Below are 19,362 nucleotides of genomic sequence, written 5' to 3'. Positions count from 1 at the left end.
CACGACTGTATACACAACATGTAAAGTGTTGGTCCCATGTTTCATGAGCTGAAATAAAAGATCCCAGAAATGTTCCATACGCACAAAAGCTTATTTCAAATAAAAAAAAACACAGATTTCTATACATCCCTGTTAGTGAGCATTTCTCCTTTGCCAAGATAATCCATCCACCTGACAGGTGTGCCAAATCAAGAAGCTGTTTAAACAGCATGGTCATTACACAGGTGCACCTTGTGCTGGGAACAATAAAAGGCCACTCTGGCGTGCCGACTGCAGGAATGTCCACCAAAGCTGTTGCCAGATAATTTTATATTAATTCCTCTACCATAAGCTGCCTCAACATTTTTTGCGAGAATTTGGCAGTACGTCCAACTGGCCTCGCACCTGCAGACCACGTGTAACCACACCAGCCCAGGACCTCCACATCCAGCTTCTTCACCTGCGGGATCATCTGAGACCAGCCACCCGGACAGGTGAGGAAACTCTGGGTTTGCACAACCGTAGAATTTCGACACAAACTGTCAGATACCATCTCAGGGAAGCTCATCTGTGTGCTCATCATCCTCACTAGGGTCTTGACCTGACTGCAGTTCAGGGCAAATGCTCACCTTCGATGGCCGCTGGCATGCTGGAGAAGTGTGCTCTTCACGGATGAATCCCGGTTTCAACTGTACCGGGCAGATGGCAGACAGCGTCGTGTGGCATCATGTAAGCGGGCGGTTTGCTGATGTCAACTCTGTGAACAGAGTGCCCCATGGTGGAGGTGGAGTTATGGTACGGGCAGGCATAAGGTATGGACAACAAACACAATTGCATTTTATCGATGGCAATTTGAAGGCACAGAGATACCGTGATGACATCCTGACACCATCACCTCATGTTTCAGCATGATAATGTACGGCCCCATGTCGTGAGGATGTATACACAATTCCTGGAAGCTGAAAATGTCCCAGTTCTTCCATGGCCTGCATCCTCACCAGACATGTCACCCATTGAGCATGTTTGGGATGCTCTGGATCAACGTGTACGACAGTGTGTTCCAGTTCCCGCCAATATCCAGCAACTTCGCTCAGCCATTGAAGAGGAGTGGGGGACAACATTCCACAGGCCTCAATCAACAGCCTGATCAACTCTATGTGAAGGAGATGTGTCGCGCCACATGAGACAAATTGTGGTCACACCAGATACTGACTGGTTTTCTGAACCACACCCCTACCTTTTTTAAAAAGATATCTGTGACCAACAGATGCGTATCTGTATTCCCAGTCATGTGACATCCATGTATTAGGGCCTAATGAATTTATTTAAATTGACTGAATTGTAACTCAGTAAAATCTTTGAAATTGTTGCATGTTGTGAATATATCCCCAGTTTGTGAGAGATATCGTTTTTTTGACAATGAGACATCCCAAAAATTGTTCTTCTAACAAAGTAGTATGTCGCGTCTGAACCATTTGGCCTACAAAACTATTATTACCCCTCTATGGAAAGATGAGACTCTCAAGAATGCGATGTGTTCCGTTTTTCTGGGGGGAGGGTGTGGGGGGAGGGTGTGGAGGGGACAGGTAGAGACGTGTTTCTGGGGGGAGGGTGTGGGGGGGACAGGTAGAGATGTGTTTCTGGGGGGAGGGTGTGGGGGGACAGGTAGAGATGTGTATCTGGGGGAGGGTGTGGGGGGACAGGTAGAGACGTGTTTCTGGCGGAGGGTGTGGGGGGGACAGGTAGAGACGTGTATCTGGGGGAGGGTGTGGGGGGACAGGTAGAGATGTGTTTCTGGAGTGAGGGTGTGGGGGGGACAGGTAGAGACGTGTTTCTGGGGGGAGGGTGTGGGGGGGACAGGTAGAGGGTGTGGGGGGGACAGGTAGAGGGTGTGGAGGGGACAGGTACGTGTTTCTGGGGGTAGGGTGTGGGGGGGACAGGTAGAGACGTGTATCTGGGGGAGGGTGTGGGGGGACAGGTAGAGACGTGTTTCTGGGGGGAGGGTGTGGGGGGGACAGGTAGAGATATGTTTCTGGGGGGAGGGTGTGGGGGGACAGGTAGAGATGTGTTTCTGGGGGGAGGGTGTGGGGGGGACAGGTAGAGATGTGTATCTGGGGGAGGGTGTGGGGGACAGGTAGAGACGTGTTTCTGGCGGAGGGTGTGGGGGGACAGGTAGAGACGTGTATCTGGGGGAGGGTGTGGGGGGACAGGTAGAGATGTGTTTCTGGAGTGAGGGTGTGGGGGGACAGGTAGAGACGTGTTTCTGGGGGAGGGTGTGGGGGGACAGGTAGAGGGTGTGGGGGCTGGACAGGTAGAGGGTGTGGAGGGGACAGGTACGTGTTTCTGGGGGGAGGGCGTGGGGGGACAGGTAGAGACGTGTATCTGGGGGAGGGTGTGGGGGGACAGGTAGAGACGTGTTTCTGGGGGGAGGGTGTGGGGGGGGACATGTAGAGATATGTTTCTGGGGGGAGGGTGTGGGGGGACAGGTAGAAATGTGTTTCTGGAGGGAGGGTGAAAACATCTCACAATTTTTTTTTAGTAACACCTCACAACACTACAACACAGCAGTTGAATTACTTATACTTATCTGTTCAACTTTAGGAAAAACAAATAACTTCAGGAGCAACGACAAGATAGTGGGTTTAATTCCCAGGACCACCCGTATATAAAATGTATTTTACCTTTATTTAACTAGGCAAGTCAGTTAAGAACAAGTTCTTATTTTCAATGATATCCTAGGAACAGTGGGTTAACTGCCTTGTTCAGGGGCAGAATGACAGATTTGTACCTTGTCAGCTCGGGGATTCAAACTTGCAACTTTTCGGTTACTAGCCCAATGCTCTAACCACTAGGCTACGCTACCGCCCCAATACGCATGCATGACTGTAATTCGCTTTAGATAAAAGCATCTGCTAAATTGCATATTATATATTATTATATATTATTAACCTTATACTTTATACTCTGGATAAACCTTTCTGACACGCCCATTGTTGAATGTCTTTGTCAATACAGGGTTTATAATGGTGTCCCATTTTCTTACCAATAATATTAAGTCCAATATTATGTATAAATCATTGAGTTCATATCCCCACACAGTCAGTCAACACACAGAGCGATGGTAGAATGGGAACGAAACACCCAACAGATGTTAAATCACATATATGTATGTACGCTCTGTTTAAAAATCAAAAACAATATCACAGAACTCTGGTTTCACTTGATGAGCAGCAATGTGTTGAGAGTTAAGAAACGGTGGTTTGGTATTTTTCAAAAGCCATCTTGGTTCCATAACCATATACAAACAATGCAGGGCGAACTGAAAATAAATGATATCCTTAAGCATCCAGAGCCAATATCAATACATATGGGATAGTGGAATCTTCTCCACCAGTAAATAGCCTCACAAACCTTTCACTTAGAATTTGATACCTTTCACATCCATGTGGTTACGACAATCCTTCCTCAAGCACTCTGCTCTCTAACGTCTGGGTAACATGACAGTGCCTTTGGAAATAATTGTACTTTTTCCACATTTTGTTAGGTTACAGCCTTATTCTAAAATGTATTAAACAGTTTTTTCCCCCTCTTTAATCTACAAACAATACCCCATAATGACATCACAATACCCCATCATGACAAAGCTAAAACTGGTTTTTAGAAATGTTTACATAAGTATTCAGACCCTTTAATCAGTACTTTGGCAGTGATTACAGCCTCAAGTCTTTTTGGGTATGACGCTACAAGCTTAGCACACCTGTATTTTGGGGAGTTTCTCGCATTATTCTCTGCAGATCCTCTCAAGCTCTGTCAGGTTGGATAGGGAGCATCGCTGCACAGATATTTTCAGGTCTCTCCAGAGATGTTTGATCGGGTTCAAGTCCGGGCTCTGGTTGGGCCACTCAAGGACATTCAGAGACTTGTCCTGAAGCCACTCCTGCGTTGTCTTGGCTCTGTGCTTAGGGTCGTTGTCCTGTTGGAAGGTGAACTGAGCCCTCTGGAGCAGGTTTTCATCAAGGATCTCTCTGTACTTTCCTCCGTTCATCTTTGCCTCGATCCTGACTAGTCTACCAGTCCCTGCCGCTGAAAAACATCCCCACAGCATGATGCTGCCACCACCATGCTTCACCATAGGGATGGTGCCTGGTTTCCTCCAGATGTGACGCTTGGCATTCAGGCCAAAGAGTTCAATCATCAGACCAGAGAATCTTGTTTCTCATGGTCTGAGAGTCTTTAGGTGCCTTTTGGCAAACTCCAAGTGGGCTGTCATGTGCCTTTTAGGAGTGGCTTTCGTCTGGCCACTCTACCATAGAGGCCTGATTGGTGGAGTCCTGCAGAGATGGTTGTCCTTCTGGAAGGTTCTCCCATCTCTACAGAGGAACTTTAGAGCTTTCTCAGAGTCACCTCCCTGACCAAGGCCTTTCTGCCCCGATTGCTCAGTTTGGCCGGGCGGCCAGCTCTAGGAAGAGCCTTGGTGGTTACAAACTTCTTCCATTTAATAATGATGGAGGCAACGGTTCTTGGGGACCTTCAATACTGCAGACATTTTTTGGTAACCTTCCCCCCCAGATCTGTGCTTCGACACAATCCCGTCTCGGAGCTCTACGGACAATTCCTTTGACCTCGTGGTTTGGTTTTTGCTCTGAAATGCACTGTCAACTGTGGGACCTTATATAGACAGGTTTGTGCCTTTCCAAATCATGTCCAATCAATTTCCTTTACCACAGGTGGACTCCAATCAAGTTGTAGAAACATCTCAAGGATGATCAATGGAAACAAGATGCACCTTAGCTCAATTTTGAGTCTCATAGTTAAGGGTCTGAATACTAATGTAAATAAGGTATATCTGTTTTTTATTTTTTATACATTTCCTTCTGTCACGGCTGTCGTATAGAGGAGACCAAAGTGCAGCGTGGTTGTAGTTACACATTTTATTAAATCCGTGAAACTTTGCAAAACACAAATAGCTGAATAAACAAAACAACAAACCGTGACGCAGAGAGAAACAAACACTACTGAAAATATAATAACCCACAAAACCCAGGAAGAAAAACCCTTACTTAAATATGATCTCCAATTAGAGACAACGAGGACCAGCTGCCTCCAATTGGAGATCAACCCAAAAAACAACAACATAGAAATAGAAGAACTAGAACTTAAACATAGAAATACAAAACTTAGAAAAACACAAAACACCCCCTGTCACTCCCTGACCTACTCTACCATAGAAAATAACCTCTTACTATGGTCAGGATGTGACACCTTCAATGTATAAAAAACATGTTTTCGCTTTGTCATTATAGGGTATTGTGTGTAGATTGCTGAGGATTTTTTACATTGATTTAATACATTTTAGAATATGGCTGAAAATGTCAAGGGGTCTGAATACTTTCTGAAGGCAGTGTATATAAGATAATATAATATGGTCTCAGGGGAAGTCGGCCTTGCCCCCACTCTCCAAGGGTGCAAAAAAAAAAAACATTTCCTGTTCACACATGCCTACAAAACACACTGCTATATGTGTGGAACAGGACAAAAATAAGCACCCACTAAATTATTAGTATTATTATTATTATTATTATTATTATACCATAGAGCAGCTTTCATGCAGGCTACATTTCACCTTTCAGTCATTCAGCAGACACTCTCATCCAGAGCAACTTACAGTTAGATGAGTTAGTTAGCCTACACTCGTTTTGACAAAATGTCATGTGAGGCAGAGTGATTTAGTAACATGATCGTTTGTGTGTAATAATAATAATAATAATAATAATAATAATATAGTGTTTAAGTTGTGACACCACGTATGGCAGGACTGGCTTTCCGTACATGACTGTCTGTCACTATGAGTACGACCCATCTCAGATCACCAGACGGCTGATTGAACGTGTATGAGTAGGGGCTGAGGACTCAATTCAAATCAAGATCAAGCCCTACACCCATTCAAACTTAATTATATTATTTATTCCTCAAAAGATGTAAAAATGTATGATTGATATGTACAAGAAAATCATATTCTCACACAGTCATGCATAATTACCATCTATGACTTCTTTAATACGCCTATTTTACATTTACATTTTTGTCATTTAGCATATATATATATATATATATATATATATATATATATATATATATATATATATATATATATATATATATTATATTATTTTTTCTCCGTACTGGCCCCCCGTGGGAATAAAACCCACAACCCTGGCGTTGCAAAAACCATGCTCTACCAACTGAGCCACAGGGAATACCATTTAACACACACGCACGCACGCACACACACACACAGACACACCCACCCACCCACACACCCACACACACACACATAAACACGTGCAGACACACACACAAACACGCACAAACACGCACAGACAAACGCACAAACACACACACACACATACACACACACATAAACACACACAAACACGCACAAACACACACACATAAACACATACAAACACGCACAAACACACACTCATAAACACGCACAAAAACGCACACACACATACACACACACATAAACACGCACAAACACACACAGACAAAACCTCTGTCCTCTAATCAGACAGTCATCGCCAACAGCAGCCTGTGCCAGTCTCCTTCCTGCCCTATCAGACAGTCATCACCAACAGCAGCCTGTGCCAGTCTCCTTCCTGCCCTATCAGACAGTCATCACCAACAAGCAGCCTGTGCCAGGCTCCTTCCTGCCCTATCAGACAGTCATCACCAACAGCAGCCTGTGCCAGTCTCCTTCCTGCCCTATCAGACAGTCATCACCAACCAGCAGCCTGTGCCAGTCTCCTTCCTGCCCTATCAGACAGTCATCACCAACAAGCAGCCTGTGCCAGTCTCCTTCCTGCCCTATCAGACAGTCATCACCAACCAGCAGCCTGTGCCAGTCTCCTTCCTGCCCTATCAGACAGTCATCACCAACAGCAGCCTGTGCCAGTCTCCTTCCTGCCCTATCAGACAGTCATCACCAACCAGCAGCCTGTGCCAGTCTCCTTCCTGCCCTATCAGACAGTCATCACCAACCAGCAGCCTGTGCCAGTCTCCTTCCTGCCCTATCAGACAGTCATCACCAGTTTGGGTTCAAATAGAGGCAGACTATTCCACAGATGAACTGCGTCCGGTGGAATGAGTAAATCTAAATGTGCATCCCAAATGGCACCCTATTCCCTATATAGTGCCCCACTGCAGACCAGAGCCCTATTCCCTATATAGTGCCCTACTGTAGACCAGAGCCCTATTCCCTATATAGTGCCCTACTTTTGACCAGAGTCAACTGAACTATTTAAACGCTGTTCATGTGGTAGACCTTTTCAGACGATCCCATCCATTGATTTCCATGGATGGAGTGTGAGATTGCACAGCCCAGAGGATCTCATCTAAAGGCCTAGATTCAATCAGATCAAACGTTAACCCGGCGAAAGCAGACAACTGCATAGCTGATGTTGTGGTGGTGTCGGAGGTGGAACTGAGCCGCAGCCGTCAAATCGATCACTGTCACGAAGCCATAGCGTCCTCACTCACTTTAACCGTTCAGAAGGAGAAAGTGTAGGAATACAGAAATAATTATTAGGCTCAAATTGAAAAATGTTTATTAATGTTTCTATCATCTTAACGGAGGTGTAGATCACATTCCAATGTTCCAACTTGTGAACAATGCTGTATGGGATTTCTGTTCACGCGACTCCGTGCAGACAATGTCCGCATTAGGTATAATGCCAGGAGCCACTTGCGGATTTAACAGCTCTAACGCAGTTCCACCTCTGACATCGCCAAAGCAACCACCATGTGGATGTTGGTTAAAGCGGATCTGAATGAACCGAACCCTAAGTTTATCTGTTCTCTGTCCTGCAATCTGCAGTGAGCCGCATCATATAAATAAACTCTGTTTCTCTTTCCTCAGTGGAGAAAAGTCACTCAGTCAGACCAGGGACATATATCTTGTGAGCTGGCTCGGGCACAAGCTTACGACACCTTCTACACTTACTGAACAAGTTTCAGTTCCATTTGACAGAGTTCAGCTTTGGCAGAGTTCACAAAGAGAAGGGACGTTATTGATCTCCTCTGCCGGAGCTTCAACAGCACAAACTGAGCATGGATATTATTGATCCAGTCCATATAACATCTCCTCTGCCGGAGCTTCAACAGCACAAACTGAGCATGGATATTATTGATCCAGTCCACATAACATCTCCTCTGCCGGAGCTTCAACAGCACAAACTGAGAGGTACAATACTGAATGTAATCCAAAAGCTATGTTTTATGTTTAAGTTGTGAAGATGACGTGGCTTGCGGTATATTCTATGTTTAAGTTGATTTACTAATATTTGAAAATCGGGAATCTTATAACTTGTACTAAGCTTGTAAACAAATGTGAGCTGTTCTAGCTATACTGAGGAATACTGACACTGATGCGGGTGGTAGGTAACCTAGCGGTTAAAAGCGTTGGGCCGGTAACTGAAAGGTCATTGGTTTGAATCCCAGAGCCTACTATGTGAAAAATCTGTAAAGACATTTAAACCTAATTGCTCCTATTATTCGCTCTGGATTAGAACGTTGGCTAAATGACTCAAATGTAAATGTTCTATTTACGTTAGGACTGGGCAGTTGTCCAGGCTGATTGGTGAGATCCAGGCTGGTGGCCAGCAGTTTTTCCCCCAGGATAGAGGTGAGGTACTGGGCCATGACATCCTGCTGAGTCGGGGTACAGTGGTTCTCCAGAGACAGGATCACTGGGTATGGAGACACCTGGCACAGAATAGTCTCTCTCATGAGTCTGTCATGCCAGCAAGACACAAGATAACCATACCAGCGATGGAAGTCCTGTGTGGCTCAGTTTGGGGGTCAATTCCCAAAGGAGTCACATACACGTACTAAAAAATATAAACACGTTTCACAGTAAATAACCCATTGCCAAGCACCCAGAATCAAAGAGACCCATCGCCCCGTCAGTATATAACACCTCTTTTAGAGATGGTAGCCAGTGAACTAGAATATCCACACAACACACCAAGCAGTACAGTAGAACCCTGAGGCAACGTTCTGTTTCCATTACCCTCCTAGACAACACTATGGGACTTATATCAAAGTAAGTGGGGATATCCTAAAAATGTACACTGTTGTTAGTTCTTTATCTGTGGTGTGGTCCTACCTCGAAGGCATGTTGCTCCACGGTAGTGATGACATCCTTGAACAGGATCTTGCTGGTCAGAGTGTGACCATGGTAGACTATAGGCTCTGTACTAGGACCGTCCCAGCAGTCAATCTCCAGACAACGACAGCCTCTCCTCAGTGCACTGATGGACACAGAGAGATGGATGGACGCATAAGGACACAAGATGATTGTGGAGGACTGAGGATATCTGTAGTTTACCAGCAACATACCAGAGAACAACTGATAAAGTACATAATAGACCCAGACCTTATTTCTTTCATAGTATATCACACTGTTAATTCTGAAGACCGGTCAAAGAAATTATGTTTTCGATTATAATTTGATTTTTCCGTTTTGCGTTATTCAGTACCAAAACGTTGAATGATTAATGAGTTAATAACCATCATATCAAAGTGTATAGACATATAAAATCACAGAAACAAAAGGGAGGATTTCCTTCTGGCACACTAGCTACCATCTGCACAGACTTGTCACACTGAACGTACAGTACTAGTGGTTTGATTCATTGTTTGTTTTTATGTTCTTTATGCTCCTGATTCAGTTCTCCCTTTCCTCCCTTTGCTCACCTCCCAGCTAGACACAGAGTCCAGTCACCTCCCCTCCCCTAACCCCGTTCATTATCTGAGTGAACCAGACCTCCCCTCCCCAGTCAGCTCCCCTCCCCAGTCACCTCCCCTCCCTAGTCACCTCCCCTCCCTAGTCACCTCCCCTCCCCAGTCACCTCCCCTCCCCAGTCACCTCCCCTCCCTAGTCACCTCCCTCCCAGTCACCTCCCCTCCCAGTCACCTCCCCTCCCCAGTCACCTCCCCTCCCCAGTCACCTCCTCTCCCTAGTCACCTCCCCTCCCCAGTCACCTCCCCTCTCCAGTCACCTCCCCTCCCCAGTCACCTCCCCTCCCTAGTCATCTCCTCTCCCCAGTCACCTCCCCTCCCCAGTCACCTCCCCTCCCCAGTCACCTCCCCTCCCCAGTCACCTCCTTTCATTAGCTGAGTGAACCAGGCCTCCCCACCAGACCTCCTCCCCAGTCACCTCCCCTCCCCAGTCACCTCCCCTCCCTAGTCACCTCCCCTCCCCAGTCACCTCCCCTCCCTAGTCACCTCCCCTCCCTAGTCACCTCCCCTCCCTAGTCACCTCCCCTCCCCTAGTCACCTCCCCTCCCTAGTCACCTCCCCTCCCTAGTCACCTCCCCTCCCTAGTCACCTCGCCTCCCCAGTCTCTCCCCTCCCTAGTCACCTCCCCTCTCCAGTCACCTCCCCTCCCCAGTCACCTCCCCTCCCTAGTCACCTCCTCCCTCCCTCCCTAGTCATCTCCTCTCCCCAGTCACCTCCCCTCCCTAGTCATCTCCTCTCCCCAGTCACCTCCCCTCCCCAGTCACCTCCCCTCCCTAGTCAGCTCCTCTCCCCAGTCACCTCCCCTCCCCAGTCATCTCTCCTTTCATTAGCTGAGTGAACCAGATCTTCCCACCAGACCTCCCCTCCCCAGTCACCTCCCCTCCCCAGTCACCTCTCCTTTCATTAGCTGAGTGAACCAGGCCTCCCCACCAGACCTCCTCCCCAGTCACCTCCCCTCCCCAGTCATCTCCTCTCCCCAGTCACCTCCCCTCCCTAGTCACCTCCCCTCCCCAGTCACCTCCCCTCCCCAGTCACCTCCCCTCCCTAGTCACCTCCCCTCCCTAGTCACCTCCCCTCCCCAGTCACCTCCCCTCCCCAGTCACCTCCCCTCCCTAGTCACCTCCCCTCCCTAGTCTCTCCCTAGTCACCTCCCCTCCCCAGTCACCTCCCCTCCCCAGTCACCTCCCCTCCCCAGTCACCTCCCCTCCCCAGTCACCTCCCCTCCCCAGTCACCTCCCCTCCCACCCCCAGTCACCTCCTCTCCCCAGTCACCTCCCCTCCCCAGTCACCTCCCCTCCCCAGTCATCTCCCCTCCCCAGTCACCTCCTTTCATTAGCTGAGTGAACCAGGCCTCCCCACCAGACCTCCTCCCCAGTCACCTCCTCTCCCCAGTCACCTCCCCTCCCCAGTCACCTCCCCTCCCCAGTCACCTCCCCCGTCCCCAGTCACCTCCCCTCCCCAGTCACCTCCCCTCCCTAGTCACCTCCCCTCCCTAGTCACCTCCTCTCCCTAGTCACCTCGCCTCCCTAGTCACCTCCCCTCTCCAGTCACCTCCCCTCCCCAGTCACCTCCCCTCCCCAGTCACCTCCCCTCCCCAGTCACCTCCCCTCCCTAGTCATCTCCTCTCCCCAGTCACCTCCCCTCCCCAGTCATCTCTCCTTTCATTAGCTGAGTGAACCAGATCTTCCCACCAGACCTCCCCTCCCCAGTCACCTCCCCTCCCCAGTCACCTCCCCTCCCCAGTCATCTCTCCTTTCATTAGCTGAGTGAACCAGGCCTCCCCACCAGACCCCCCTCCCTAGTCACCTCCCCTCCCCAGTCACCTCCCCTCCCTAGTCACCTCCCCTCCCCAGTCACCTCCCCTCCCCAGTCACCTCCCCTCCCCAGTCACCTCCCCTCCCCAGTCACCTCCCCTCCCCAGTCACCTCCCCTCCCCAGTCACCTCCCTCCCCAGTCACCTCCCCTCCCCAGTCACCTCCCCTCTCCAGTCACCTCCCCTCCCCAGTCACCTCCCCTCCCCAGTCACCTCCCCTCCCCAGTCATCTCCCCTCCCCCAGTCACCTCCCCTCCCCAGTCATCTCTCCTTTCTGTAAGTGAGTGAACCAGATCTTCCCACCAGACCTCCCCTCCCCAGTCACCTCCCCTCCCCAGTCACCTCCCCTCCCCAGTCATCTCCTCCCCAGTCACCTCCCCTCCCCAGTCACCTCCCCTCCCCAGTCACCTCCCCTCCCTAGTCACCTCGCCTCCCCAGTCTCTCCCCTCCCTAGTCACCTCCCCTCTCCAGTCACCTCCCCTCCCTAGTCATCTCCTCTCCCCAGTCACCTCCCCTCCCTAGTCACCTCCCCTCCCTAGTCATCTCCTCTCCCCAGTCACCTCCCCTCCCCAGTCATCTCTCCTTTCATTAGCTGAGTGAACCAGATCTTCCCACCAGACCTCCCCTCCCCAGTCACCTCCCCTCCCCTCCCCAGTCACCTCCCCTCCCCAGTCACCTCTCCTTTCATTAGCTGAGTGAACCAGGCCTCCCCACCAGACCTCTTCCCCAGTCACTCAATTAGAGGGCTTTACTACAGTCTATTACAGACGAGTGGGAGACAGGGTTTGCATCCCAAATGGCACCCTATTCCCTACATAGTGCACTACTTATGACCAGAACCTTCAAAAGTAGTGCACTATATAGGGAATAGGGTGCCATTTGGGAAGCAGACATTGTATTAGACAGGAGTGAGAGAGTAGTCTATATTATACACAGGGGAAAGACAGTATATTACAGCAGAGAGAGAGAGTACTCTCCTGGTCTCAGAGGACCAATAATGGCCTAGTTCTGCTGCCATCAGCCCCTTTCTCACTCAGTTCACCTCCTTTTTGTCCTTTAGTTAGCGGATGGAGAGGCTGCATTACTGAATATGAAGGAGAGACTGAGAGAGCAGACACTGCGGTTTGAGAGGAGAGGGTTTAAACTTTAAAGAATGGCATTGGATATACAACCAGCAGAAGCCATTTCTTAACTAGTTGTATTACCTGACATAGGTAGTGTTATTACCTGACACAGGCAGTTGTAATTACCTGACATAGGTAGTGTTATTACCTGACATAGGCAGTTGTAATTACCTGACATAGGGTAGTGTTATTACCTGACACAGGCAGTTGTAATTACCTGACATAGGCATCCAGGGTGCTCTTGCCAACCAGCTGGTCCCCGATGAGGTAGGTGTTGTGAGAAGACGAGATGAAGTAGTGACACAGAGGCTGGTCCATATCCTGGTACACAGACGTGTGCATCTGGTCAAACACACTACAGTCTTTAGACTCCATGTATCTGTAGAATCCCTCGAATGTCATGGTTCTGTTCTCTCTAGCTGCCATGGATACGCAGAGGTTGGGTTCAAAAAATTACCTCAACAAATAAACAATCACTCAGTTGGATGTACTACTTTACTTGCATATGTACCTTGAGGACGTGAGGAGAGAAGGAAGTATTTGGAAGGTAAAAAAATCTGTCCTTCTGCCCCTGAACAAGGCAGTTAACCCCTTGTACCCCCGGTAGGCCGTCATTGTAAATAACAATTTATTCTTAACTGACAGGCCTAGTTAAATACAGGTTAAATAAATTTAAAAAATGTGACAATTGAGAAAGTGTCTTGTTGTGCTAGTCCACTGATGAGCTTGACTGTCTTCGTTTTATTTCCTGTCTTCGTCATGTCAGACTGATGCCTCTATGCCTGTCACAGCGTGACATTTCTATGGTGCTGTTTGTACAGCGGCAGGAGATGCTAAAAACACTTGTGTCCGTTCTGATCTGAAACAAGTGGTCTCATCACATGTGACTCAGCTAAGGCTAACAAAATGCCTGGTTGAGGTACAGTTTTACATAACTACTGTACAGTCGTGGCCAAAAGTTTTGAGAATGACACAAATGTTAATTTTCACAAAGTCTGCTGCCTCAGTCTGACTGCTGAGGACTGGGGTAAAGTCATTTTCTCTGTTGAATCCCCTTTCTGATTGTTTGGGGCATCCGGAAAAAAGCTTGTCCGGAGAAGACAAGGTGAGCGCTACCATCAGTCCTGTGTCATGCCAACAGTAAAGCATCCTGAGACCATTCATGTGTGGGGTTGCTTCTCAGCCAAGGGAGTGGGCTCACTCATAATTCTGCTTAAGAACACAGCCATGAATAAAGAATGGTACCAACACATCCTCCGAGAGCAACTTCTCCCAACCATCCAGGAACAGTTTGGTGACGAACAATGCCTTTTCCAGCATGATGGAGCACCTTGCCATAAGGCAAAAGTGATAACTAAGTGGCTCGGGGAACAAAACATCGATATTTTGTGTCCATGGTCAGGAAACTCCCCAGACCTTAATCCCATTGAGAACTTGTGGTCAATCCTCAAGAGGAGGGTGGACAAACAGAAACCCACAAATTCTGACAAACTCCAAGCATTGATTATGCAAGAATGGCCTGCCATCAGTCAGGATGTGGCCCAGAAGTTAATTGACAGCATGCCAGGGCGGTTTGCAGAGGTCTTGAAAAAGAAGGGTCAACACTACAAATATTGACTCTGCATCAACTTCATGTAATTGTCAATAAAATCCTTTGACACTTATGAAATGCTTGTAATTATACTTCAGTATTCCATAGTAACACCTGACAAAAATATCTAAAGACACTGAAGCAGCAAACATTGTGAAAATTAATATTTGTGTAATTCTCAAAACTTTTTGCCACGACTGTACTGTAACAAATAAAATAAGTGAACAAGGAAACCTAATTAATTGTGCATCATGATAGGACAGAACTGTACCAAGTCCCACCTCATCCCCTTTCACTTACCTGTCTCCTCAATCTCATATCTGTCAATCAAGCCCTCCGCTGTCTCCTGATTGGCTGCTGCCTCCATCTGCTCCATGTGTAGGAACCTGAGGAGAGCGGAGGCGGCCAGAGTATTCCTTCCGGAGGAGTAGCACTGGTAGATGTTCTGGATCTCTGACCTTCTGGAGGTGGAGGCCTTGCTCTTCTTCATTCTTCCCCCAGCAAGCAGAGCCCTCAAGTCCCCTGACCCAGGTCTCACCCTGGCCCCTGTGGAAACAAACCTGTTTGACTTCATTGTGTTTTCATCCTCAATGGTTTTTAATGTGTGGTATTGTTGTATTCGCGTGGCTGAGGTAACTTATTTTTTAAATTGTCAAATAAAATGCATTTCTTCTTTAAAACTTCTTACGGCTGAAATCCCGTTAACGGGATCGATATGACAACAGCCAGTGAAAGTGCAGAGCGCCAAATTCAAACAACAGAAATCTCATAATTCAAATTCCTCAACCATACAAGTATTTTACACCATTTTAAACATAAACTTCTCGTTAATCTAACCGCAGTGTCCGATTTCAAAAAAGCTTTACAGCAAAAGCACACCAAACGATTATGTTAGGTCAGCACCTAGTCACAGAAAAACACAGCCATTTTTCCAGCCAAAGAGAGGAGTCACAAAAAGCAGAAAGAGAGATCAAATGAATCACTAACCTTTGATCTTCATCAGATGACACTCATAGGACTTCATGTTACTCAATACATGTATGTTTTGTTCGATAAAGTTCATATTTATATCCAAAAATGTCAGTTTACATTGGCGCGTTATGTTCAGTAATGTTTTGCCTCCAAACCCCCGGTGATTTTGCAGAGAGCCACATCAATTTACAGAAATACTCATCATAAATGTTGATGAAAATACAAGTGTTATGCATAGAACTTTAGATAAACTTCTCCTTAATGCAACCGCTGTGTCAGATTTCAAAAAAGCTTTACCGAAAAAGCACACCATGCAATAATCTGAGTACGGCGCTCAGACACAAAAACAAGCCAAAAATATATCCGCCATGTTGGAGTCAACAGAAGTCAGAAATAGCATTATAAATATTCACTTACCTTTGATGATCTTCGTCAGAATGCACTCCCAGGAATCCCAGTTCCACAATAAATGTTTGTTTTGTTCGATAAAGTCCATCTTTTATGTCCAAATACCTCCTTTTTGTTTGCGCCTTCAGTTCACAAATCCAAATTCACGACGCGCAGGCCAGACGAAAACTCCAAAAATTCCATTTCAGTTTGTAGAAACATGTCAAATGATGTATAGAATCAATCTTTAGGATGTTTTTATCATAAATCTTCAATAAGATTTCAACCAGAGAATTCCTTTGTCTTTAGAAATGCAATGGAACTCAGCTACCTCTCACGAGCGTGCGCATGGCTGAAGCTCATGCCCATCTGGCAGACATCTGATACAATCAGCTCTCATTCCCCTCCACGTCACATTAGAAGTCTCAAACAAGGTTCTAAAGACTGTTGACATCTAGTGGAAGCCTTAGGAAGTGATATATGACCCCACAGACACTGTATATTGGATAGGCCAAAACTTGAAAAACTACAAACCTCAGATTTCCCACTTCCTGGTTGGATTTCTTCTCAGGTTTTTGCCTGCCATATGAGTTCTGTTACACTCACAGAGATCATTCAAACACTTTTAGAAACTTCAGAGTGTTTTCTATCCAAATATACTAACAATATGCATATCTTAGCTTCTGGGCCTGAGTAGCAGGCAGTTTACTCTGGGCGCCTTTTTCATCCAAGCTAATCAATACTGCCACCCAGCCGTAAAAAGTTTTAACAGTCCCCAGGAACCCACTGGGACATGGAAGGGACTCACATTGTTTCATGTCTGTACATGGCAAGTAGTATCTACTGTTGTGAAAGTATGGTTAGTATTATCTACTGTTGTGAAAGTATGGTTAGTAGTATCTACTGTTGTGAAAGTACGGTACAACCTACCTTATGCTGATTCCTGTGGTTCGGTAGCATGAACCACACCCAGAAAACAACTCAACTATGCTGGCAGTGGAACACTAAGGGAATGGAATGTTTGGAACTGTTGCTGCCTGGTGCTTGAGATATGTGTTCCAATTCTACGCTCTTCATTGTGATGTAAAAGAACACCACATTCCATTACAATAGTTGGTGATGTCACAATGGGGGCTGTCATCTCTCTTCTTTGACAGAGATCAGAGACACTTTTCCTTGATGGCTTCCAATAGTTTGGATTTCTTTGAACTTTCTGACAAACTTATTAAATCAACTTTCGTTTTTGGTGCATGACACAAAACTACTCCCTACTTTTGTTTTTACCTTCCCCATTGTGTGTAAATCATGTTTGGACAGAGCTTATTGAACACACTAGACTAGCCCACACTAGACTAGCTGTGTGGAGAGCCACACCCTTTTGTGGAGGTGTGAATGGGTCACTGAACTGGTCCCATATGATAGACATCCCATTATACCATATGTAGATACTAGTCATCACCCATCAAACATATCAAACATATTGAAACCACATGTTTGACTACGTTCCGTTTATCAAAATCAAATCACATTTTATTGGTCACATACACATGGTTAGCAGATGTTAATGCGAGTGTAGCGAAATGCTTATGGCTTCTAGTTCCGACTATGTAGTAATATCTAAGAAGTAATCTAACAAATTCACAACAACTATCTTATATATTATTACATTCCAGCCATTGCAATGAGCCCATCCTCCTATAGCTCCTCCCACCACCCACCAGTCCTAGGCCTGTGATTCAACTAGCAGTGCACAACACTGGCCAAAGCCCAGTCCCAGTCCCAGTCCTAGTCCCAGTCCTAGTCCCAGTCCCAGTCCCAGTCCTACTCCTAGTCCTAGTCCCAGTCCCAGTCCTAGTCCCAGTCCTAGTCCCAGTCCCAGTCCCAGTCCCAGTCCTAGGCCCAGTCCCAGTCCCAGTCCTAGGCCCAGTCCTAGTCCCAGTCCCAGTCCTAATCCTACTCCCAGTCCTAGTCGTAGTCCCAGTCCTAGTCCCAGTCCCAGTCCTAGTCCCAGTCCCAGTCCCAGTCCTACTCCCAGTCCCAGTCCTAGTCCTAGTCCCAGTCCAAGTCCCAGTCCCAGTCCCAATCCTAGTCCTACTCCCAGTCCTAGTCCCAGGCCCAGTCCTACTTGCAGTCCTACTCCCAGTCCAAGTCCTAGTCCCAGTCCTACTCCAAGTCCCAGTCCTAGTTCCAGTCCTAGTCCAAGTCTCAGTCCCAGTCCTAGTTCCTAGTTCCAGTCCAAGTCCCAGTCCTAGTTCCAGTCATAGTCCCAGCCCTAGACCCAGTCCTAGTCCTAGTCCCAGTCCCAGTCCCAGTCCTAGTCCCAATCCTACTACCAATCCTACTCTCAATCCTAGTCCCAGTCCTAGTCCCAGTCCTACTCCCAGTCCCAGTCCTACTCCCAGTCCCAGTCCTACTCCCAGTCCCAGTCCTAGTCCCAGTCCCAGTCCAAGTCCCAATCCTACTCCCAGTCCTACTCCCAGTCCCAGTCCTAGTCCCAGTCCCAGTCCTACTCCCAGTCCTAGTCCCAGTCCTAGTCCCAGTCCCAGTCCTAGTCCCAGTCCAAGTTCCAGTCCTAGTCCAAGTCTCAGTCCCAGTCCAAGTCCTAGTTCCAGTCCAAGTCCCAGTCCTAGTCCCAGTCCAAGTCCCAGTCCTAGTTCCATTCCTAGTCCCAGTCCTAGTCCCAGTACTAGTCCCAGCCAAGTCCTAGTCCCAGTTCTAGTCCCAGTCCTAGTCCCAGCCCTAGTTCCAGTCCTAGTTCCAGTTCCAGTCCCAGTCCTAGTCCCAGTCCCAGTGTGGCACAGTTAGTGTGAGTCCCAAATGGCACCCTATTCCCTATATAGTTCCCCACTGCAGACCAGAGCCCTATTCCCTATATAGTGCATTATTTTTGAGGTCAATGTGGGGAATCGTTTTAATATAGTATTTTAAAGAGCAGGTTGGTATTTATTGTCATGAATCTTGCCCTGGAGGCATTTCTGCAGAGTAGTCACAAGCTGGCACGGCCACAAAGTCATAAAATCTGATTTTAAACCCTAACTGTTACAGGTCTGAGGCATAAAACCAAGAAAACAGATCATGTGTTTCTGTAAAACAGGAGAAATAATGAGACAGAGAAAAATTGGCTTGTGTCGTGAAATCTTCTCTCAGTTGAATTTAATAACAAAAATATATGAGGTGCAACAGGGTCAATTATATCACTTCACATTATCATGAATTCTCAATATCCGTACAAAAATAACTATAGTAAAAACAAAGTAGATTCCCACCTTTTGCCATTCCATATTCAGTCCCATAAACCAATACACAACTATAGCTATTGCTATCCACTAAGAACAGTGCAAATGACATACCTAGTATGTAAAACCACCAGTGATGACCCGTTATTCAGGGCAGGTGGGGCAGTTTGGGGGGGGGTTTGCCTGTTTTGCGTGTTATTTTGGCATTAATACGTGTCACATATCAGTTTGCAAACAATGTAAAAAAAAGAAAATACATATCATTGAGTTAATAAAGCTGCATACAAACATGGTCTCTCTTTTTGTTTTCTTGAGTAAGGCAGCTCCAAAATGCAGGTGTTTCAGCCTAGCTCAGTGCGTTCTGTGGTGGTGGTGGGGCAAGCCAGCAGAAAATACAGAGTGTTGCGCCGTGATTGGCTCAGTGTTCTGTCACTCATGGGGACACCACGTCACCGC

At 47.1% G+C, this 19,362-nt stretch overlaps 1 protein-coding gene across 2 annotated transcripts in view; it reads right to left on the bottom strand.

Annotated features, from left to right (window-relative positions):
• LOC106561743 (1-phosphatidylinositol 4,5-bisphosphate phosphodiesterase zeta-1) overlaps positions 1-16,728 on the bottom strand; it is a 32,842-nt gene extending 16,114 nt beyond the window's left edge. For both annotated transcript variants that reach the window (XM_014125971.2, XM_045688541.1), the window contains exons 1-5: positions 16,601-16,728; positions 14,612-14,857; positions 12,938-13,139; positions 9,149-9,293; positions 8,590-8,745 (exon numbers count right to left, since the gene is read on the bottom strand). In XM_014125971.2, the coding sequence (XP_013981446.2) occupies positions 8,590-8,745; positions 9,149-9,293; positions 12,938-13,139; positions 14,612-14,801 (693 nt within the window). In that variant the 5' untranslated portion in view covers positions 14,802-14,857; positions 16,601-16,728. The remainder of the gene's footprint in view (positions 1-8,589; positions 8,746-9,148; positions 9,294-12,937; positions 13,140-14,611; positions 14,858-16,600) is intronic.
• Positions 16,729-19,362: the final 2,634 nt, after the last annotated feature.

Source organism: Salmo salar, chromosome ssa10, assembly GCF_905237065.1.
Source record: "Salmo salar chromosome ssa10, Ssal_v3.1, whole genome shotgun sequence".
In the NCBI taxonomy this organism is placed as follows: domain Eukaryota; kingdom Metazoa; phylum Chordata; class Actinopteri; order Salmoniformes; family Salmonidae; genus Salmo; species Salmo salar.
This window is presented reverse-complemented; position numbering and strand designations above follow the sequence as displayed.